This window comes from Cervus canadensis, chromosome 4, assembly GCF_019320065.1.
Source record: "Cervus canadensis isolate Bull #8, Minnesota chromosome 4, ASM1932006v1, whole genome shotgun sequence".
In the NCBI taxonomy this organism is placed as follows: Eukaryota; Metazoa; Chordata; class Mammalia; order Artiodactyla; family Cervidae; genus Cervus; species Cervus canadensis.
In genome coordinates, this window is record NC_057389.1 from 9,539,654 (window position 1) to 9,560,607 (window position 20,954).

General features: G+C 36.7%; 1 protein-coding gene across 1 annotated transcript in view; it reads left to right on the forward strand.

The window, feature by feature from the left end:
* The window catches only part of SLCO6A1 (solute carrier organic anion transporter family member 6A1), a 101,513-nt gene that overhangs the window by 18,992 nt on the left and 61,567 nt on the right, over positions 1-20,954 (forward strand). The window contains exons 3-7 of the mRNA XM_043464467.1: positions 673-858; positions 2,454-2,559; positions 13,854-13,975; positions 18,672-18,793; positions 18,850-19,008. Of these exons, the coding sequence (XP_043320402.1) occupies positions 673-858; positions 2,454-2,559; positions 13,854-13,975; positions 18,672-18,793; positions 18,850-19,008 (695 nt within the window). The remainder of the gene's footprint in view (positions 1-672; positions 859-2,453; positions 2,560-13,853; positions 13,976-18,671; positions 18,794-18,849; positions 19,009-20,954) is intronic.

A 20,954-nucleotide genomic window follows, 5' to 3' on the forward strand; every position in this document is an offset into this window, starting at 1 on the left:
TTGACTATTGATCTACAGTCATGTGAATTTGAGAAAGCATAAGAAATGGAATGTCACTTCAAATAATTTAAAATATAATACATTGCTATATAATGAGTAACTCTAAGAGAGAGAAATTTTATCATATAATGCCTTGTCCTTATGCACCTGTGTTCTAGAAGTTAGTGGGTTTAAAATGGAAAACTATTTAGTGACATGAAGTTAACATGAAGATTGCTGAAGAAGTTGATCTATAATTAATCTCAGAAAGTAATCTTTAGTAATTCAGATAATTTAGGATATCAGAAATACTTTTGTTCTGTGGTCGAAACTCAGGGGTATCAGATGCCAGATTTAAGAGGAGTATGTGTGTATGTGTGGCTGTGTATATATACTTATGCACACATAAATGTATACATATATAATCATGCAATAAAGATTTATATTTGGTTTGTAATATGTGCATCTTTTCCAGTATTCCCACAAATTTTCTTTTATCATTGCTTTTTTCTGAGAACATGACGATTTACTGTAGAACTACTACATTCAATATAAATGAGATATTAACTAAAATTAAAACATTATGGTAGAAATAGCTTATAAAAGGTAAAATGTTTCATAGAAGACACTGAATATTTGTTGTATGTTTAACTTTTGACCGATTTAACAAAAATGTAATTATCTTTTCAAAAGATATTTGCCAAGCAGTGAAGACTGTCAAGCCTTGCTCGAAAGCTCCATTATCATTCCGATCAAACTACATGACTTTCTTCATCCTTGGGCAGAGTGTGCAGGGAATAGCAGCCATACCTCTTTATGTCCTTGGAGTAACCTTTATTTATGACAGCGTCGCCACACACTCAGCTGGTATTTATCTAGGCAAGTTTTTTCCCCTTGTAATATGATTTTTATATATTTTCATCCTATCAAACTATTTAGGCTGTAGTTCATTTCTCTGGGAAATAAAGAACTCAAATTACTAGATTAAATTGCTTGAATATTTGTATGCTTGAACTTTGAAGATATAGTGGGATTTACTGCCATCACGTCCTTAACGGAGTGAAAACATTGCTTTATGCTTCCTCAGAACTAGACTCAATGCAGTGCTGAAATAATTATTACTGTGCTAAGCTCTCTACATATACCAGCTCAGTCTTTTTGGAGGGCTTTGACATTTTGAAGTTAATGAATTTGTGACAGTTCTTGTTATAATCTTGTTCATCCTATCAAGGAGAAGAGTGACATGCTACTTAATTAGCTACAGTGTAGAATCCACTTTTATAATGTTTCATGCTAGTGTGTCATACAAAAAGTAACCCTGAGTATATCTCACAATAATCTGTACTCCTTTATATTGTAATAGTTTCTCGTCCCGGTAGATCATAGATTTGTACAGGGTTATCTAACTTCCCTTTTTGAAAAAATAAGTTGTTTTTACATACCTATTGTGAAGGTGACTTAACAGAAAATAACATTTTACACCAAAATAATAATTTTTCCACCAGAGATAAGGAAAGTCATGTCAATAAACTAAAATAGATGACATTCATATTTATGCTTACTTTTAGAACAAAATTGCACCAATTTATTAGTGTTGGCTGATGGTAGCAACAGATCTGTTTATTTTGCTTTTAGTTTTACAGAATAGCAATTAAAAGCATACATGTATATATTACAGAGAATAGATTACTGTATCATTACCTCCTGCCTCCCTGGCAGCTAAAGTGAAGGATGCAAAAATGATGTTTATATTGAAATATCATCTTGCTTTAGTACCACAAATTAAAGTGAAATACTTTTGAATTATATTGAATATATGTATATTTATTTACATTATATTAACATATAGATTAAATGTTACAGTGAATTATAAAATTATCTGAATTTCTCTATGTGCATTGAGTAATATGCATGATTAATTTTATGTGTCAGCTTGGCTAGGTTATGACAACTAGTTCTTTTGTCAAACACCAGTCTAGATATTTCTGTGATATGTTTTAGATGTGACTAGTATTTACAGTCAGTAGGCTTTGAGTCAAGATTACCCTCAATAGTGTGGGTGAGCCTTATCCAATCAGTCGAAGCCTTGCAGAACAGACAGGTTTCCCAAGGAAGAAACAATTCTGTCTCCAGACTGCAATGTACAAACTCTGTCTGAGTTTTCCCATCCTACTGGCCTGCCCTGTGGATTTAACCTTATGAGCTCAAGACTGTAACATTAACTGTTACCTGAATTTCCAGCCTGAGAGCCTGCCCTACAAATTTGGACTTGCCAGCCCTATGATTTCATGAGCCACTTCCTTGAAATCCCTGTCTGTTTTCTCTCTCAATATTCTATTTGTTCTGTTTCTTTGGAGACTAACAAAGTATGCAATGAAGCTTTCAGAAGTAACCCATTTCAATTAGATAATTTTTATCATTTTGCAACAAAGCTGGGTTATGTAGTTATTTGATGTTCAGTATTCATTTTATAGGCATTGTGGAAGCTGTAGGAATACTCGGATATTCTTTGGGTTATACTATAGGAGCACCCCTAATTAAGGTCTTTGTGGTATCTGTGAATAGTACTTCTGAGAAAAGGTAAGCTGTTTTTTTTTTTCCTTTCTTTCTGGTTTACATTGTATAAAATATTTATTGAATAGATACTGTAACTTATAAATGTATATTTAATTTATAATAATTATATTTTTAAAAGTATATAAATGTGACTAGTATGCACATATATGTACATATAAATACATCTAAAATACACTTTGCTGTTTGAAATATAATTTAAAAAGTGACTTATGATGACAGCCTTACTACTAATTCTGCATATAGTTTTTTCTAATTGTGGCAAGAAACACATAGTATAAAATTTACCATTCTAACCATTTTTAAGTGTATAATACAATAATGTTAGCTATATGCATAATATTGTGCAGCATATCTCTAAAATTTTTTTGTCTTGCAAAGCTGAAACTCTATATCTATTATACAATTGGGACTTCCCTGACAATCCAGTGGTTAAGACTCTGAGCTTTCACTTCAGGGAGTGCAGGTTCAATCCCTGGTCAGAGTATTAAGATTCCACATGCTGTGCAGCACAGCCAAAAAAAAAAAAAAATCTAAAAAAATGTAAGTAAGAAATGATGTTCATTATACAACAACTTGCCATTTCCCTCTTCCCCTCAGCCCCTGTTTACTTTCTGTTTCTAAGAGTTTGACTACTTTAGATACCTTACATAAATGGAATCATGAAGCAATTGTCTTTTTATGACTGGCTTATTTTACTTAGGATAATGTCCTCAAGACTCTTCCATGTTGTGGCATATAACAGTATTTCCTTCTGTTTTAAGGATAAATAATATTTCATTGTATGTATGAACCACATTTTCTTTATCTATTTGTCAGTTGACCTTTAGGTTACTTCAACATGGATGTGTGAATATCTCTTTGAGATTCTATCTTCAATATTCTGGGGATATATATACCCAGATTATTAGATTTGTATAGTATTTCTATTTTTAACTTTTTGAGGAACTTCCATATTGTTTTCCACAGTGGCTGTATCATTTTACATTCCCACTAATAGTGCATAATGCTTCCAGTTTCTCAGTATCTTTGCCAACACTTATTACTTCCTCTTTTTTTAAATGGCTGTCCTAATATGTGTGTATGAGGTGATATTTTGTTGTGGTTTTGATTTTCATTTTCCTAATGATTAGTGATGTTCACATACTTGTTGGTCATTTGTATATCTTCTTTGGAGGAATATCTATTCAAGTCCTTTGCACATTTTTAAAATCAGATTTTTGTTCTTATTGAGTTGACACAATTCTTTCTATATTCTGGATATTAGCCTTACTCCAGATAAATGACTTGCCTATATTTTCCCCCATTCTGTCGTTTCTCTGTTCACTGTGTTGTTTCCTTTGCTGTCCAGTTTAAGTTCAATGTAGTCCCACTGCTCTAATCTTATTTTTGTTGCCTGTGCTTTTGGTGTCATATCAAAAATTAATTCCCCAAACCAACACCATGAAGTTTTTCTCATATATTATCTTCTGGGAGCTTTATTGTTGGAAGTTTTATGTTTAGATATTTAATCCATTTTGAGTTATTTTCATATATATTGTAAGGAAAGGATCCCACTTCATTCTTTGGCACATGGATACTCAGTTTTTCCAGCACCATTTATTCAAGAGGTTATCCTTTCCCTGTTGTGTGTTCTTATTCTTCATATAAAATATGATTTGTCTCATATTTATGAGAATATATTACTTGGATCTTTATTCTCTTCCATTGTTCTAGATTCTGGCTTTATACCAGTACCATATTGTTTTGATTACTATAGCTTTGTAATATATTTTGAAATGAGGACATATGAAGCCTCTGACTTTGTTTTTTCTTTCTCAGGGTTGTTTTGACTATTTGGGGTCTTTTGAGATTCCATGTGAAATTTTAGGATTTTTTTATAATTCTGTGAAAAATGCTACTTGGGGTTTTGATAGGGATTGCATTGAATCTGTAGGTCACTTTGGGTATTAAGGGCATTTTAGCATACTGAGTTTCAGATCTATGAACATGTCTTTCTTCCATTTATTTGTATCTTCTTTAATTCTTTCAGCAATGTTTTGGAGTTTCCAGTGTACAAGTCTTTGCCTTGCATGTTGCTTATTGTTAGTGTATAGAACCACACTTGAGTTGTATAAACTTTGTATCCTGCAACTTTGCTGAATTCATTTATTAGTTTTAACAATTTTTTTTCCTTTGGAGTGTTTAGCATTTTCTCAGAAGTTCATATCATCTGCAGACAGAGATAATTTTACCTCTTCCTTCCAATATGGATGCCTTTTATTTCTTTTCTTGCCTATTTGTTTTGGCTAGAATTTGAGTATTATGTTACATAGAAGTGGTAAAAGTAGGTAGGTATCTTTACCTTGCTGCAGATATTAGAGGGAGAACTTTCAGTTTTTCACACTGAATACAATATTAGAAGTGGGCTTTTCATATATAGCTTCTATTATGTTGGGGTAATTTCCTTCTGTTCCTAGTTTGTTGAGTGTTTTTTATAATGAAATGGTGTTAAACTTTGTTGAATGCTTTTTCTGAATCCTTTAAGATGATAATGTGCTTTTGTCCTTTATTCTGTTAATGTGGTATATCACATTAACTGATAATTATATGTTGAGTTTTTCTTGCATTCTGTAATACGTATAGCTTCTTTTAACAATACTAGAAAATATTCCCAGGGAAAAGGAAACATTTAAATGTGTGACTATAAAGTTCTCTTATTGAAATGAGAAAAAGGATAGCCACTATATTACAGCTCCACTCAACAGTGGCCTTGAAATACAGGAAATCACTCCAGTGAACGTCGGGCTATTGACCACTTAGCATAGAAGGGATGCCCTGAGGTATGCTATGCTTAGTTGCTCAGTCATGTCTAACACTTTGCAACCCCATGGACTGTAGCCCACTAGGCTCCTCTGTCCATGGGATTCTCCAGGCAAGAATTCTGGAGTGGGTTGCCATACCCTCCTCCAGGGGGTCTTCCCAACCCAGGGATTGAACCCAGGTCTCCTGTATTTTAGGAGGATACTTTACATTTTGAGCCACCAGGGAAGCCCAAGAATACTGGAGTGGGTAGCCTTCTTCAGGGGAACTTCCTGACCCAGGAATCAAATGGGGTCTCCTGCACTGCGAGAGGATTCTTCACCAGCTGAGCCACCCGGGAGGTATAAATTTATACTAATCTTTATAGGTATTCCGTTCAGTTCAGTTCAGTCGCTTAGCTGTGTCCAACTCTTTGCGACCCCATGACTGGAGCACACCAGGCCTCCCTGACAATCACCGACCCCGGGAGTTCACCCAAACTCATGTCCATTGAGTCTGTGATGCCATCCAACCATCTCATCCTCTGATACTAAACTTATGCTGAGGTATAAATCTATACTAATGTATCGTTGGGACTTAGAGCAATATAAGAATTATGTAACCAGGAGAATATGCAGATGAACCTCTTGCAACTAGCACATGAAAATGGCATGCATTTTGTAAGAGGCTCTTTAGCAATTGGACAAGGTGACCCATCCTGTCAATGTTAATTAGCCTCTCTCATTTTTTTCTAACCACTCGAAATTCTTCCTCAGTAAGCTCATGTAAAAAGAGCTGGTGAGAGTAATGATGACTTTGCATAAATGCACTACTTGGACTTCTTCACACTAAGGACAATCTGTCAACAAGAATATTTACCAGGATATAATTATTAATACTGCTGATTGTGCAGTTCATCAATAGTAGCAGTAAACCATGAGTTCCCGATATGATGCTTTCATCAGGAGACAAGCTTTTATCAGGTTGATTACTTTGTCATCAGGTTGGCCCTCCATTAACCTAGAGATTTGTCTTTATAGGGAAAGATACATATCCTGGTTATGTTCTTGGCTGCCAAAGATGTAGAAACTCTACAGACAGTAAAACCAAGACCTGGAATGACTGTGGCTCAGATCACGAACTCTTTATTGCAAAATTCAGGCTTACATTGAGGAAAGTGGGGAAAATATCTAGGCTATTCAGGTATGAGCTAAATCAAATCCTTTATGATTATACACTGGAGATGATGAATAGATTCTAAGGATTAGATCTGGTAGACAGAGTGCCTGAGAACTATGGATGGAGGTTCATACATTGTATAGGAGTTAGTACCAAAATCATCCCAAAGAAAAAGAAATGCAAGAAGGCAAAGTTGTTGTCTGAGGGTGCTTTACAAATAGGTGAGGAAAGAAGAGAAGTGAAAGGCAAGGGCAAAAGAGAAAGATATACCCAACTGAATGCAGTTACAGAGAATAGCAAGGAGAGATAAGAAGGCATTCTTAAGTGAACAAAGAAATAGAGGAAAACAACAGAATCGAAAGGACTAGAGATCTCTTCAAGAAAATTGGAGTTATCAAGGGAACATTTCATGCAAGGATGGGCGTGGTAAAGGACAGAAATTGTAAGGCCCTAACAGCAGCAGAAGAGATTAAGAAGAGGTGGCAAGAGCACATAAAAGAACTGTACAAAAAAGGTCTTAATGTCCTGGATATCCACCTTGATATGGTCACTCACCTAGAGCCAGACATCCTGCAGTGTAAAGTCAAGTAAAGCTAGTGGAAGTGATGGAATTTCAGCTGAACTATTTAAAATCTTAAAACATGATGCTGTTAAAGTGCTGCACTCAGTACATCAGCAGATTAGGAAAACTCAGCAGTGGTCACAGGACTGGAAAAGGTCAGTTTGCATTCCAATCCCAAAGAAAGGCAATGTCAAAGAATGTTCAAACTACAGTTCAATTGTAGTCATTTCATGTGCTGGCAAGGTTATGCTCAAAATCCGTCAAGCTAGCCTTCAGCAGTATATGAACTGAGAACTTCCAGATGTAAAAGCTGGGTTTCAAAGAGGCAGAGGAACCAGATTAAATTGTCAACGTTTGTTGGATGATGGAGAAGGCAAGAAACTTCCAGAGAAACATCTACTTCTGCTTCCTTGAGTACACTGAAACCTTTGACTGTGTGTATCACAACAAACTGTGGAAAATTCTTAAAAAGATGGAAGTACCAGACCACCTTACCTGCCTCCTGAGAAAACTGTTTACAGGTCAAGAAGCAGCAGTTAGAACTGACCATGGAACTACTGAATTATTGTCACCATGCTTATTTAACTTCTATGCAGAGTACATCATGTGAAATGCCAGGCTGGATGAATCACAAGCTTGGAATCAAGATTGCACGGGAAAAATATCAACAACTTCAGGCATACAAATGATACCATTCTAATGGCAGAAAGTGAAGAGAAACTAAAAAGTGTCTTGATGAAGGTGGAAGAGAAGAGTGGAAAAAGTTGGCTTGAAACTCAAAGTGAAAAAAGCTAAGATCATGGCATCCAGTTCCATCAGTTCAGATCAGTTCAGTCGCTCAGTCATGTCTGACTCTTGGCAACCTCATGAACTGCAGCACGCCAGACCTCCCTGTCCATCACCAACTCCCGGAGTTTACCCAACTCATGTCCATTGAGTCAGTGATGCCATCCAGCCATCTCATCCTGTCATCCCGTTCTCCTCCTGCCCTCAATCTTTCCCAGCATTGGGGTCTTTTCAAAAGAGTCACCTCTTCACATCAGGTGACCAAAGTATTGGAGCTTCAGCTTCAACATCAGTCCTTCCAGTGAACACCCAGGACTGATCTCCTTTAGGATGGACTGGTTGGATCTCCTTGCAGTCCAAGGGACTCTCAGGAGTCTTCTCCAACACCACAGTTCAAAAGCATCAATTCTTTGGCACTCAGCTTTCTTTATAGTCCAACTCTCACATTCATACATGACCACTGGAAAAACCATAGCCTTGACTAGATGGATCTTTGTTGGCAAAGTAATGTCTCTGCTTTTTAATATGCTGTCTAGGTTGGTTATAACTTTCCTTCCAAAGAGCAGGCATCTTTTAATTTCATGGCTGCAGTCACCATCTGCAGTGATTTTGGAGCCCAGAAAAATAAAGTCAGCCACTGTTTCCACGATTTCCCCGTATATGTGCCGTGAAGTGATGGAGACGGATACCATGATCTTAGTTTTCTGAATGTTGAGCTTTAAGTCAACTTTTTCACTCTCCTCTTTCACTTTCATCAAGAGGCTCTTTGGTTCTTCACTTTCTGCCATAAGGGTGGTATCATCTGCATATCTGAGGTTATTGATATTTCTCCCAGCAATCTTGATTCCAGATTGTGCTTCCTCCAGCCCAGTGATTCTCATGCTGTACTCTGCATATAAGTTAAATAAGCAGGGTGACAATATACAGCCTTGATGTACTCCTTTTCCGATTTGGAACCAGTCTGTTGTTCCATGTCCAGTTCTCGCTGTTGCTTCCTGACCTGCATACAGGTTTATGAAGAGGCAGGTCAGGTGGCCTGGTATTCCCATCTCTTTCAGAATTTTCCACAGTTTTTTGTGATCCACACAGTCAAAGGCTTTGGCATAGTCAATAAAGCAGAAATAAACCAGTTCCATCACTTAATGGCAAATAGAAGGGGAAACACTGGAGCAGTACAGATTTTATTTATTTATTTCTTTGGCCCCCAAAATTACTGTGGATGTTGACTCTAGCCATGAAATTAAAACATGCTTACACCTTGAAATATCAATAACCTCAGATATGCAGATGACACCACCCTTATGGCAGAAAGTGAAGAAGAACTAAAGAGTCTCTTGATGAAAGTGAAAGAGGAGAGTGAAAAAGTTGGCTTAAAGCTCAACACTCAGAAAACTAAGATCATGGCATCTGGTCCCATAACTTCATGGCAAATAGATGGGGAAACAGTGGAAACAGTGGCTGACTTTATTTTGGGGGGCTCCAAAATCACTACAAGTGGTGAATGCAGCCGTGAAATTAAAAGACACTTGCTCCTTAGAAGAAAAGTTATGACCAACCTAGACAACTTATTAAAAAACAGAGACATTACTTAGCCAACAAAGGTCCATCTAGTCAAATCTATGGTTTTCCCAGGAATCATGTATGGATGTGAAAGTTGGACTATAAAGAAAGCTGAGTGCTGAAGAAATGACACTTTTGAACTGTGGTCTTGGAGAAGACTCTTGAGAGTCCCTTGGACTGCAAGGAGATCCAACCAGTCCATCCTAAAGGAAATCAGTCCTTAATATTCATTGGAAGGACTGAGGTTGAAACTGAAACTCCAATACTTTGACCACCTGATGGGAAGAACTGACTCGTTTGAAAAGACCCTGATGCTGGGAAAGATTGAAGGCAGCAGGAGAAGGGGACCACAGAGGATGAGATGGTTGGATGGTATCACCAACACAATGGGCATGAGTTTGAGTAACCTCCTGGAGTTGGTGATGGACAGGGAGGCCTGGCGTGTTGCAGTCCATGGTGTTGCAAAAAGTTGGACACCACTGAGCGACTGAACTGAACTTCTTGACAGGAAAGGTATGATTAATCTAGATATTGTATTTAAAATGGAAGCATCACTTTGCTGATAAATGTCCATATAGTCCAGGCTATGGTTTTTCCAGTAGTTATATGCATATGTGAGAGTTGGATTGTAGAGCAGGCTGAGTACCAAACAATTGATTCTTCTGAATTGTACGATGGTGGAGAAAACTCTTGAGAATCCCTTGGACAGCAAGGAGATCAAACCAATCACCCTAAAGGAAATCAACCCTGAATATTCACTGGTAGACTGATGACAAAACTTAAGCTCCAATATTTTGGCCACCTGATGTGAGGAACTGACTCATTGGAAAAGACCCTGATGCTGGGAAAGACTGAAGGCAGAAGGAGAATGGAGCATCAGAGGATGAGATGCTTAGACAGCATCACCTACTCAATGAACGTGAATTTGAGCAAGCTCCAGGAGATAGTGGAGGACAGAAGAGTCTGTTGTGCTACAGTCCATGGGTCACAAAGAGTGGGACACAATGCAGCACATATCCTAGGCAAGAATTTTCTTCTCTACTGTCTTTGTCCATTTGGACAGGTGAAACTCCAATACTTTGGCCAGCTGATGCGAAGACCTGACTCATTTGAAAAGACCCTGATGCTGGGAAAGATTGAGGGCAGGAGGAGAAGGGGACGACAGAGGATGAGATGGTTGGATGGCATCACCGACTCAATGGACATGGGTTTGGGTGAACTCCAGGAGTTGGTGATGGACAGGGAGGCCTGGCGTGCTGCAGTTCATGGGGTCGCAAATAGTCAGACATGACTGAGCGACTGAACCTAACTGAACTGAATAGAAATCTCATACTCTGAGCTTACAAAAACAGAAATTTACTTCTTATAGTTCTGTATGCTGACAAGTCCATGATCAAGGTGCTGGCAAATTCAGTGTCTGGTGAGATCCTGCTTCCTGGTTCATAGACACAGCTATTTTCTCCCTGTGTCCTTTCACTGGTGAAGGGGCAAGAAGTCTGTCTGGGGTTTTTAATCACATTCATGCAGACTCTACCGTCACAACCTAATCACCTCCCCAGAGCTCCACTTCTTAAAACCATTAAAAGGAATCTTAACAAAAGAATTTGCAGGGGACACAAATATTCATTCATAACAATATTCATTTTCCCAGCAGTGCTTACGCTATCACTACCGTTCATATAGATGCCCTATTCATCCCTGTGGTGTCTCATTCCTGTGATTATCTCTCTAATCTTTGACTAGGGATACATGATAAGAGAAAGGCAATATGACAGTATGGTAATTGCAGAATTTCCTGGTCTTAATCTGCACACCATTATCCAGAAATATCTGGCTTAATAGAATGGTGTCGTAGCTTGGGGCCCTCACCAGGTTTTTAGGTGGACTTTTTGGACTTTTCAATATGTAATATCATGCCATTTTCACACAGAAACAGTTTTACTTATTTCTTTCTGATCTGGTTGCCTTTTCTTTCTTTCTCTTGCCTAATTGCTGTGGCTAGTACTTCCCATGCTATGTTAATAAAAGGGAGAAAGTTAAGCATCCTTGCCTTTATCTGATCTCAGAAGAAATGTTTTTAGCTTTTCACTGTTCAGTGTGATGTTAGCTGTGTGTTTGTCATGTATGGCCTTTTTAATGTTGAGGTATGTTCCCTCTATGGACTTCCTTTGTGGCTCATTGGTAAAGAATTCACATGCCAATGCAGTTTGATCTGTGGGTCGGGACGATCCCCTGGAGAAGGAAATGGTAAACCACTCCAGTATTCTTGCTTGGGAAATCCCATGGACAGAGCAGTCTGGCAGGCTACAGTCCATGGGGTTGCAATAGAGTCGGACACAATTTAGAGGCTAAACAACAAAATGTTCCCTGTATACCCAATCCATTGAGTATCTTTCATCATAAATGGATGTTGGATTTTCTCAAATGCTTTTTCTGCTTTAATTGGCATGATCATATGATTTTTATCCTTCATTTTGTTAATGTGGTGAATCACATTGATTGATTTGCAGATGTTGAATCATCCTTGCATCCTTGAACAAATCCCACTTGATCATGGTTGTGATCCTTTTAATGTACTGTTTAGTTCAGTTTTCTAGTATTTGGTTGAGTATTTTTGCACTGATGTTGATCACGGGTATTGACCTGTAATTTTCTTTACTTGTGGTGTCCTTGTCTGGATTTGGTTGTACATTTAAATTTAACATCAATTTCAGTTTATTTTTCCATATAATATGAGAAATGGGACACATTTTTATTTTTACTGAGAGGAATGTTTATTTATACTGATAACATATTTTAGTCATTCCATGATTTTTTAAAAATTAATTTAATTTTTAATGACATTAAATACCATCTTTATGATAAATAAAATTTTCCTGTATATATAGATTTTCTTCCTGTCTCTGTATCTCTAGTATGTTCCCTGATATACTTTTTTATTTCATGCCAATACTAAAGGGTTTCAATAACTAAAGCTTTATTGTATTATTTTCTATATTGTTAAATAAGTCCTCATTCATCAAATAAGGGGCTGTTTTTACAATATTGCTCTTCCAGATACATTTGATAATTATAGGTTATAATAAAATATTTTGACTTGTAACAGTTGGATTTGTGTGTCAAATGAGAGTAGTTGCATGGTAATAATTGGAACCAATGCATAAATATAGTTAGAATACATAGGTGGGTTCAAATGTAAAAAGAAAGATTTCCAAAAGATAAAAAGCTGTGATTTTATAAATACTTCAAAAGAGAGAAAAATAGAAATTTTATGAATATTATAATCAACAAGGAAACAGAGTCCAGTGATAATCTGGAGTTGAAACTCCCTGGGCATAACATATCCACATGTATATATCCTTACTGAATTATGGATATCGAATTTGTAACCCTGTGTCATTGCAAGTTGGTGTTTGTATCCCTGAATAATGTAGCAATGGATAGGAAGTTGTTCCATCAATGAATAAATTGGGAATATTCTCCATACTCTGTGAAAGTCGAGGCCCACATGCAGGCTACTCACCAGGCTCTGTTGGCAGCAGATCTTGCTGGCATTAGAGTACCCCCAAAACCTGTTCCTGTGGATGTGGACTTTTTCCCACAACAGCTGGTTGGACAGCGTCTTAAATGTGTGTGGAACTGAAGATAATGGCAGCGATGTGTTTAATCAGCTTCCCCAAGTCTCCTCCCTAAATGATATAAAATAATGTCACAACATGAAAATCCCCCACAAAAATCATGGCCTGAGCATTATTGGAAACAAAGAATGTTGAAACTACAAAGCAACTGTGAATGAAAAGGGGAAAAAAATCAACAAAATCCCAGCAGAGGACCCTTCACATTTCCATCTTACTTGGCCCACTGCAAAGCTTTGTGATTTGCAGATAGACCAAGAAAAACCACGGGGAGATAGAAGACAAAGGCTATCAAAGCGTGATGAGTTAGGATCACTAGAAGGCTAAAACATGCTCAATCTGAGAGTTCAGAGAAGGAACAATAAGAAAAAGATTACCAAGGAATGGTAATGAGTCAGATACCCAGATAAAGTGTTAGTTGTGCAATTTAAAGGGCCAAACTTGTTCTAAAGAATTTGGCACATGATTTAAAGGGGGGTAAGAATGATTTAAAAAAATAGATGAGATTTAGAGTGATAGTCTTCTAAATGTGTAACTTCTGTCAGAGAAAGAAGTTTAAAAGGGGGAAAGAATTACTGTTCACCACCTGAGCAGACAGGGGAAAAGTGGGGAAAGGAAAAAATTTAGCATCCTACATGACAGAAGAGAACCACATAATTGGAGAACTCACAACCACTCAATCTCAGCAATAAAAAGCAATAACAAAGACTAACAGAAAATGCTCTTTCTCTCTCTGTTTAATTATGACTTTGTAATAAACTATGCAAAGTTGAAAATTTTCATTTTCTCTATTAAAGTGTTGGAGACAGTGGTGATAAAGAACGTTGGCGGCAGACTTGGTGGAGTTATTTTGTTATTATTGCAGTTATTGCATGGTCTACATTAATACCATTTTCATGCTTTCCACAGAGTTTACGAGGTGACTATAAAAATATAATTCATTAAATTAAAAGAGAGTATATTCTTCACCCCAACCCTGATCCCCAGTTCTCAGAATATGACTGAATTTCATTTCTTTCTGTGTACATTTCTTTCTGTGATGGACAAACAGTGACATGTGCTAGTATTATTTGAACAAATAAAGCATGCCACTGAAGTAATTATTTTACTTATGTACCAGACTATCATTAGTACATATTTTTGTTTTTTTGTCATTCCTGTCTAAAAATGCTTCATACTATCTAAAATTCTCTCAATGAAAGAAGCATATTTAATCCTATTTACCTGCCATGATTTATGTTATAAGGTAAAATAATAATTATTAAAAGTCTTTGGGAAACACTGGAATATACATGTAACATTAGAGAAATCAAATAGTTTCCTAATGGTAGTGCATTTAATTGGTACAAAATATTTTTAGTAATACCAAATTTGTGCTTTTATATTTTAGGGCTATGCTGTCAAATACTGTAGTCACTATATGTAGCTATTTAAATTTTAATTTAAATTAAAAATCCATTTACTCAATCATAGGAGCTTCATTTTAAAATATTTAATAGCCACATCATAGCTAATGGCTACGGTATTAAAGATATTGGAGAGTACAGATATGGGAAATTTTCCTTATCGCAAAGTTCTTTAGGACAGTACTGTTTTAGAAGAGCATGTCTTTTAGTTTATTAGATTGACTTTGAAAGTGAAAGTGAAGTCGCTCAGTTGTGTCCTACTCTTTGGGACCCCATGGACTGTAGCCCACCAGGCTCCTCAGTCCATGGAATTTTCCAGGCAAGAGTACTGGAGTGGGTTGCCATTTCCTTCTCCAGGGGATCTTCCCAAACCAGGGATTGAACCTGGGTCTCCCACATTGCAGGCAGATGCTTTACCGTCTGAGCCACCAGGGGCCACCAGCTTGACTTTAGCTTGTTCAAAAATAATTCACTTACCATTTCAGGACAAATTGGGTATATGTTGGGATGTGTATGAATGCTTATTATATGTGTGTTAGTTATTTGAACATGTTACAAGATTCTTCTCCTTGTTAACGTATAGGCACAGCAAGGATAAAAGCTGGGAAACATAAACACTCACCTATTTTGGACAGAGATCAAACAAAAGATCAGGAATTTGGACCTAGTATCAAGGACTTATTTGCTACTTTTGGGGTAAAGTATTTTACATGAACAAGCAAATTAAATTGACATGTACAATATTTTTGTTGTGGATTTAAGAAAACTGTCAAGTGTTCAACTTGAATCTGAATGGAACTTTTGAAGTCTTAATTAGCCTACTTATTTTATAGGTAATGGAAAATAGGACCCATTTCACCTATGTGGCATCACTACGAACTTGGTTAGTGTCAAAGACTGATACCAAGTATTTTTCCTTCTTCTATTGCTTTTAACTTTTATATTATAATGAATTTATTTTTTCCCTATATAAATAAATAAGCCATTTAATAAGATGACAGAGGTATTAGCATTATCTTTTTATTATATTTAAATAACTTAGAAAAGAACTTTAGAAGTTAAATACTCTCACAAATACTCTCACAAACAACTTTTTTTTTTCATTTAGAAATGTTTATTTCAGAATGGCCTATAGGACCTTACCCAGGCAAAGTTCCTGTCAGCCCTTCTCATGGGTCATGACTGAATTTTGCTTTTATGAACCTACAAGTCAAAGCAACAAAACTAACAAACATGCATTCAATTTGCTAATATTTTTTGAGGATTTATGCATCTATATTCATCAGGAATTTTGACCTGTAGTTTTATTTTTATGTGCTTGTCTTTATCTGATTTTGGTATGAGGGTAATGGTGACCTTATAGAATGAATTAGAGAGTGTTCCCTCCTATTAAAATTTTTTGAGATTACTTGAGAAGGATAAGTATTAGCACTTATCTATATGCTTGGTAGAATTCCCCTATGAAGTTGCCCAGTCCTGGACTTGTTTGCTGGGAATTTTTTCTTACAAATTCAATTTCACTACTAGTGATGGATCTGTTCAGATTGTTTATTTCTTCTTTAGATTCAGTTTTGGGAGATTGTATGTTTCTAGAAATTTATCCATTTGTTCTAGATTGTCCATTTGTTGGCCTTTAACTATTTGCTGTATTCTCTTATAATTTTTGTATCTCTGTGATATCAGTTGTAATTTTTCCTCTTTAATTTCTTATTTTGTTTATTTGTATCCTCTTTTTTTCTTAATGAACCTAGCTTAAGGCTTATCTTTAAAAAAAAACAGCTCTTGATTTTGTTGATATTTTCTATTTAGATGGTAAGTTAAGTTGTTTGTTTTTGAGATTTGTTTCTTCAGGTAGGACTGTATTGCTATGAACTTCCCTCTTTGAACTGCTTTTGTTGCATCCCATAGATTTTGGAATTTGTCTTTTTAATTTTCATTTTTCTCTGTATCTTTTCTGTTTTCCTCTTTGATTTCTTCACTGGCCCATTGATTTTCTAGTAGCATGTTATTCTGTCTCCACCTTTGTGCTTTATCCATTTTTTTTTTTTTTTGCTATAACTGATTTCTAGTTACATACCACTGTGGTTAGAAAAAGTGCTCAATATAGTTTCTGTCCTCTTAAATTTGTTAAGATTTACTTTGTGGCCTACATATGATCTGACCTGGAGAACACTCTATGTGCACTTGAAAGAATGTATGTCTGCTGTTTGGGGATGGAATGTTCTATGGATGTCTGTTAAGCTAAGTAGTCTTATGTGTCATGTTAGACCACCATTTCCATATTGATTTTATGTCTGGATGGTGTGTCAATTGATACAAATGGGGTATTAATGTCCCCTACTATTTTTGTATTCTTGTTAATTTCTCCTTTTATGTCTGTTAGTGTTTGCTTTGTATATTTAGGTGCTTATATATTAGGTGCACATGTTAATGAATGTTATGCCATCTTCTTACATTGATCTCTTTGTCATTATATAATGCTTTTGTTTGTTCTTATAGACTTTGTTTTAGTGTCTGTTTTGTATGATATGAGTATTGTAACCCCAGCTTTCTTTTCATTTCCATGAACTCTCTTTTTACATTTCCCTCACTTTCAGTTTGTGTGTGTGTCTTTAGCTCCGAAGTGTTTCTTCTAAGCAGTACATGGATAGATCTTGTTTTTTTCTACCTAATCAGCCAATCAGTCTTTTGATTGGAGCATTTTCCCAATGACATGTAAAGTGGTTATTGATAGGTATGTACTGATTTTCACTTCATTACTTTTTCTGATTGTTTTTATAGTTCTTCTCTGTTTCTCTTTTTTTGTTTTTTCCCATGTGTTTTTATGATTTTCTTTAGTGGTATACTTGTATTTTTCTTTCTAATTTTGTGTATCTATTATAGGTCTTCGATTTGTGATTACATATATGTGGCTTCATATATGTTGACCTGTAACTCTACTTGTTTGAAACTGTTCTCTGTTTAAACTCAAACACATCCTAAAAGATCTATGTTTTTTACTTCCCTCATCCATTTTTTTGTGCTGTTGATGTCATATTTATATTTCCATATTTATCCCTTAAATATTGTAGTTATAGATGATTTTACAATCATTGTCTTTTAATCTTCATACTAGCTTAAAGTGGTTGGTCCATATCCTTTACTATATATTTGCCTTTCCTAGTGGGATTTTTCTTTTCTCATAAATTCTTACTTATTGTTATTATCATTTCAACTTAGAGAAGACCCTTTAACACTTTATTTAAGGTCAGTTTAGTATTCATGATTTCTTTTTGTTTTTTTGTGTCTGAAAAGTTCATTATCTCTCCCTCAAATCTGGGCAATAACTCTGCTGGGTAGAATATCCTAGGTTGTAGATTTTTTCCCTTTTAACAGTAAAATATATTATGCTACTCCCTCATGACCTGCAAAGCTTCCTCAGAAAGATCACTAATGGCTATGTGGGGGGTTCCCTTACAAGTTACTCTTTATTTTTCTCTTCCTCCTCTTTAGAATTCTCTTTATCTCTAACTTTTGCCATTTTAATTATGATAAGTCTTGGTGTAGATATCTTTGGATTCATCTCTTTCGAGACTCTGTTTGTTTCTTGTACATAGTTATCTGTTTCCTTCTTGAAGTTCAGGATTTTTCAGCCATAATTTCATCAAATATATTTTTAACCCTGTTCTTTTTCTCTTCTCTTATAATGCACATGATATTACACTTGATGAAATTTCACATGTCCCTTAAACTGCCCTCATTTTTTAAACTTGTTTTTCTTTTTGCTGTTCTGATTGGGTGATTTCCATCATTCTACCTTCTAGATCAGTTAAGCCTTCTTTCATGTCCTTTAGTCTGCTGTTAATTCCTTTTAGTGTGTTTTTCATGTCAATTCTTGTATTCTTTAGCTCTGACTGGTTCTTTTTATATTTTCAATTTCCTTGTTACATTTCTCACTGTGTTCATCTATTCTTTTCTCAAGTTCAGTTGGCATTCTTATTCCTATTGCTTTGAACTCATTATCTGATAAATTATTTATTTGTAATTTCATAAATTCTTTGTTTAGAGTTTTTTTCTTGTTATTTCATTTGAAACAAATTCCTCTGTCTTCTCATGGTGTTTAACTTTCTCGTGAATATCTCTATGAAATCAGGTAAAGCAGTTAACTGTCCCAGACTCGAAAGGGTGTCCCTGTGTGACAGCATCCCTGTGCAGTGTGTGTGCTCCCAGCGCCTCTGATGGGAGAGCTGGATCTGAAATGTGCAAGGGTCATGTATTCCCCCAGGGTACACCGGCCAGCTATCACCTTGGTGGGAGGTGAGGCTGGAGACAGCGTGGATAGAGCCAGTCAGGTATGAGTGAGGGCTTGTCCTAGGCTCTGTGGCCAGCCTTGCCCTATCTGGGTAAGGTTGGGTCCCGAGGTGCTGGAGGAGAAGCCCTGAGAATCGGGTCTGAGCTGGTTCCGCTCGCTACAGGTGTGTGTCCCCCCACCCCCTTCCCTGCAATGGAACCTTCACCTGAGAGGGTAGCAGTCCTGAAGCAAGAGGGGCCAGAGCAGCTGCCCAGTGTGAGCCTCGCTAAGGTGGTCACTGCACATTAGTCTGTTCCAGACATCTCCCGATCCATGACTTCCATGGAAGTTAAGTTACAAGTAAAACTCTTGAGAAGTTAAATATTTATTGGTGTCCTGGTTTTCCTTCTATTTGTCCATAGACACCAAGACCTTTTTACTGGCAGGACCAGTGTCTCCCATCATGCAACCTGGATTGGGGTAGGCAGTAGGTTAATGCTTCCACCACATGATAGGGAAAATTCCAGAATTAATTGGGGCATTATACGACCCATCTTTAGGAGCCGTTTCCTCCCTGCAGCATTCCTCTGCGTTTGGTTTCTTCGTTAACATTTGTATCCCACTGCTGCTTGAGCCCTGTCCTGAATCTCAGTCTACTTTTCTCAGGCCTCTGTACTTATACTTTACATTTCGCTAGTCCTGCTCTTGTTTCAACTCCAGCTAAGTAAGCACATGTAGGACTACCGAACCTAGTTTGAAATTCCAGACCAGCATGGGCTTCCTCTAATATAGTAAAGACCCTGGGTTTTTGACAAACTCTGCGAAGGACTAGGACTAAGGCCCTCAGTACTGCAAGGCATGGCTCATTGCACAGAACTGTTTTCTATTTTGTGGAACTAATTCAGGTTCTCCCTTTGTGTGTCAACAAGTACCGGAATTAAGCCTCATTTTGCTACATGAAACCATTTAGATACCAATTTATGTATCTGGCCTTCTTTTTCGCCTCCCGTATGTTATATCTAAGAAAAGAAAGAGGCTGGGTTTTTGTTTTGTTTTTAGACAGGAACACCCGTGAGAGAACCCTTGCTGTACTGATGTTGCTCGGCCCATAGTCCTTCTCTGAACGAAGTGCCCAGGAGGGTTTGCCTGTGCATCAGTTGCTGTGCTCTGTATGATATATTCTAACTGTTCTAGCCAAAAGGAGATCTGGGTCAGCATTTGAGCCCAAGTCAGTAATCTTTAGACTTCCCCAAAACTTACTGAGTATCATATCTTGAGAACAATAACTGGTAGGGGCACCTTGCTATAAAGTAACTTATCTAGTCAATGTCTCTCTCAGGGTGTGTACATAGGAGAAAGAGGGAAACTTAAGCAACACAGCTCTGGTAAATGGACATAGAGAAGATGAGTTATCAAAGGCCACTGAGGTGAAGAAGCAAATGGAGAGAGAATAGTCAGTAGCCAAAACAGAAGTAGACATAGACACAATAAACTGACAGAAAGAAGCTGAGTATTCCAGCCTTTGAAGCAATTGGGACAAAGCAATGCAACTCCCACTGTTGCGCAGTCATGATGGGCTGCCATCTTATTCTGAATGATCTATTTCTTTATAAGCACTGAATTGTTGAGCTACCGACAGTCTGCTTGGACTTCACTTTCCTGAGTAACATTGTGACAAGTTGCATTATGAGTTAGCCAATGAGTCGGTTCATGTCAGCCTAAGCACAAAAATTGTCTCATGTCCTTGTTCCCAGATTAACATCATCATCATCATTTGGGAATTTGCTAGAAACATAAATTCTTAGGCCCCATTCCACATCTACTGAACCAGAAACTTTGGAAGTAGAACCTAGCAATATAATGTTTTATAACCATCCTCCAAATGATTTAAGGCACACTAAAGTTTATAAATAACAAATCTAGTAATCTGATGTGATTATTCTTACTTTATAAACTATGAAATTGATAGGTATTCTTTACTGGGCACCTACTATTAATGTGTATCAGATATTATTTAAATTATTACATACTCAATTCTCATAATCACCATAAATTAGATATTATAATTTCTACTTTACCAGTAATTTGAAGAGGATGAGCAAAATAAAAGAGAAAAAAGGATGAGTAACTTTTCTAAGACCTGTATAATTTTAGACACACACTTACACACACACACACACACATACAGGTGACTGAATTGAGGTTAAAACCATAAGAATACC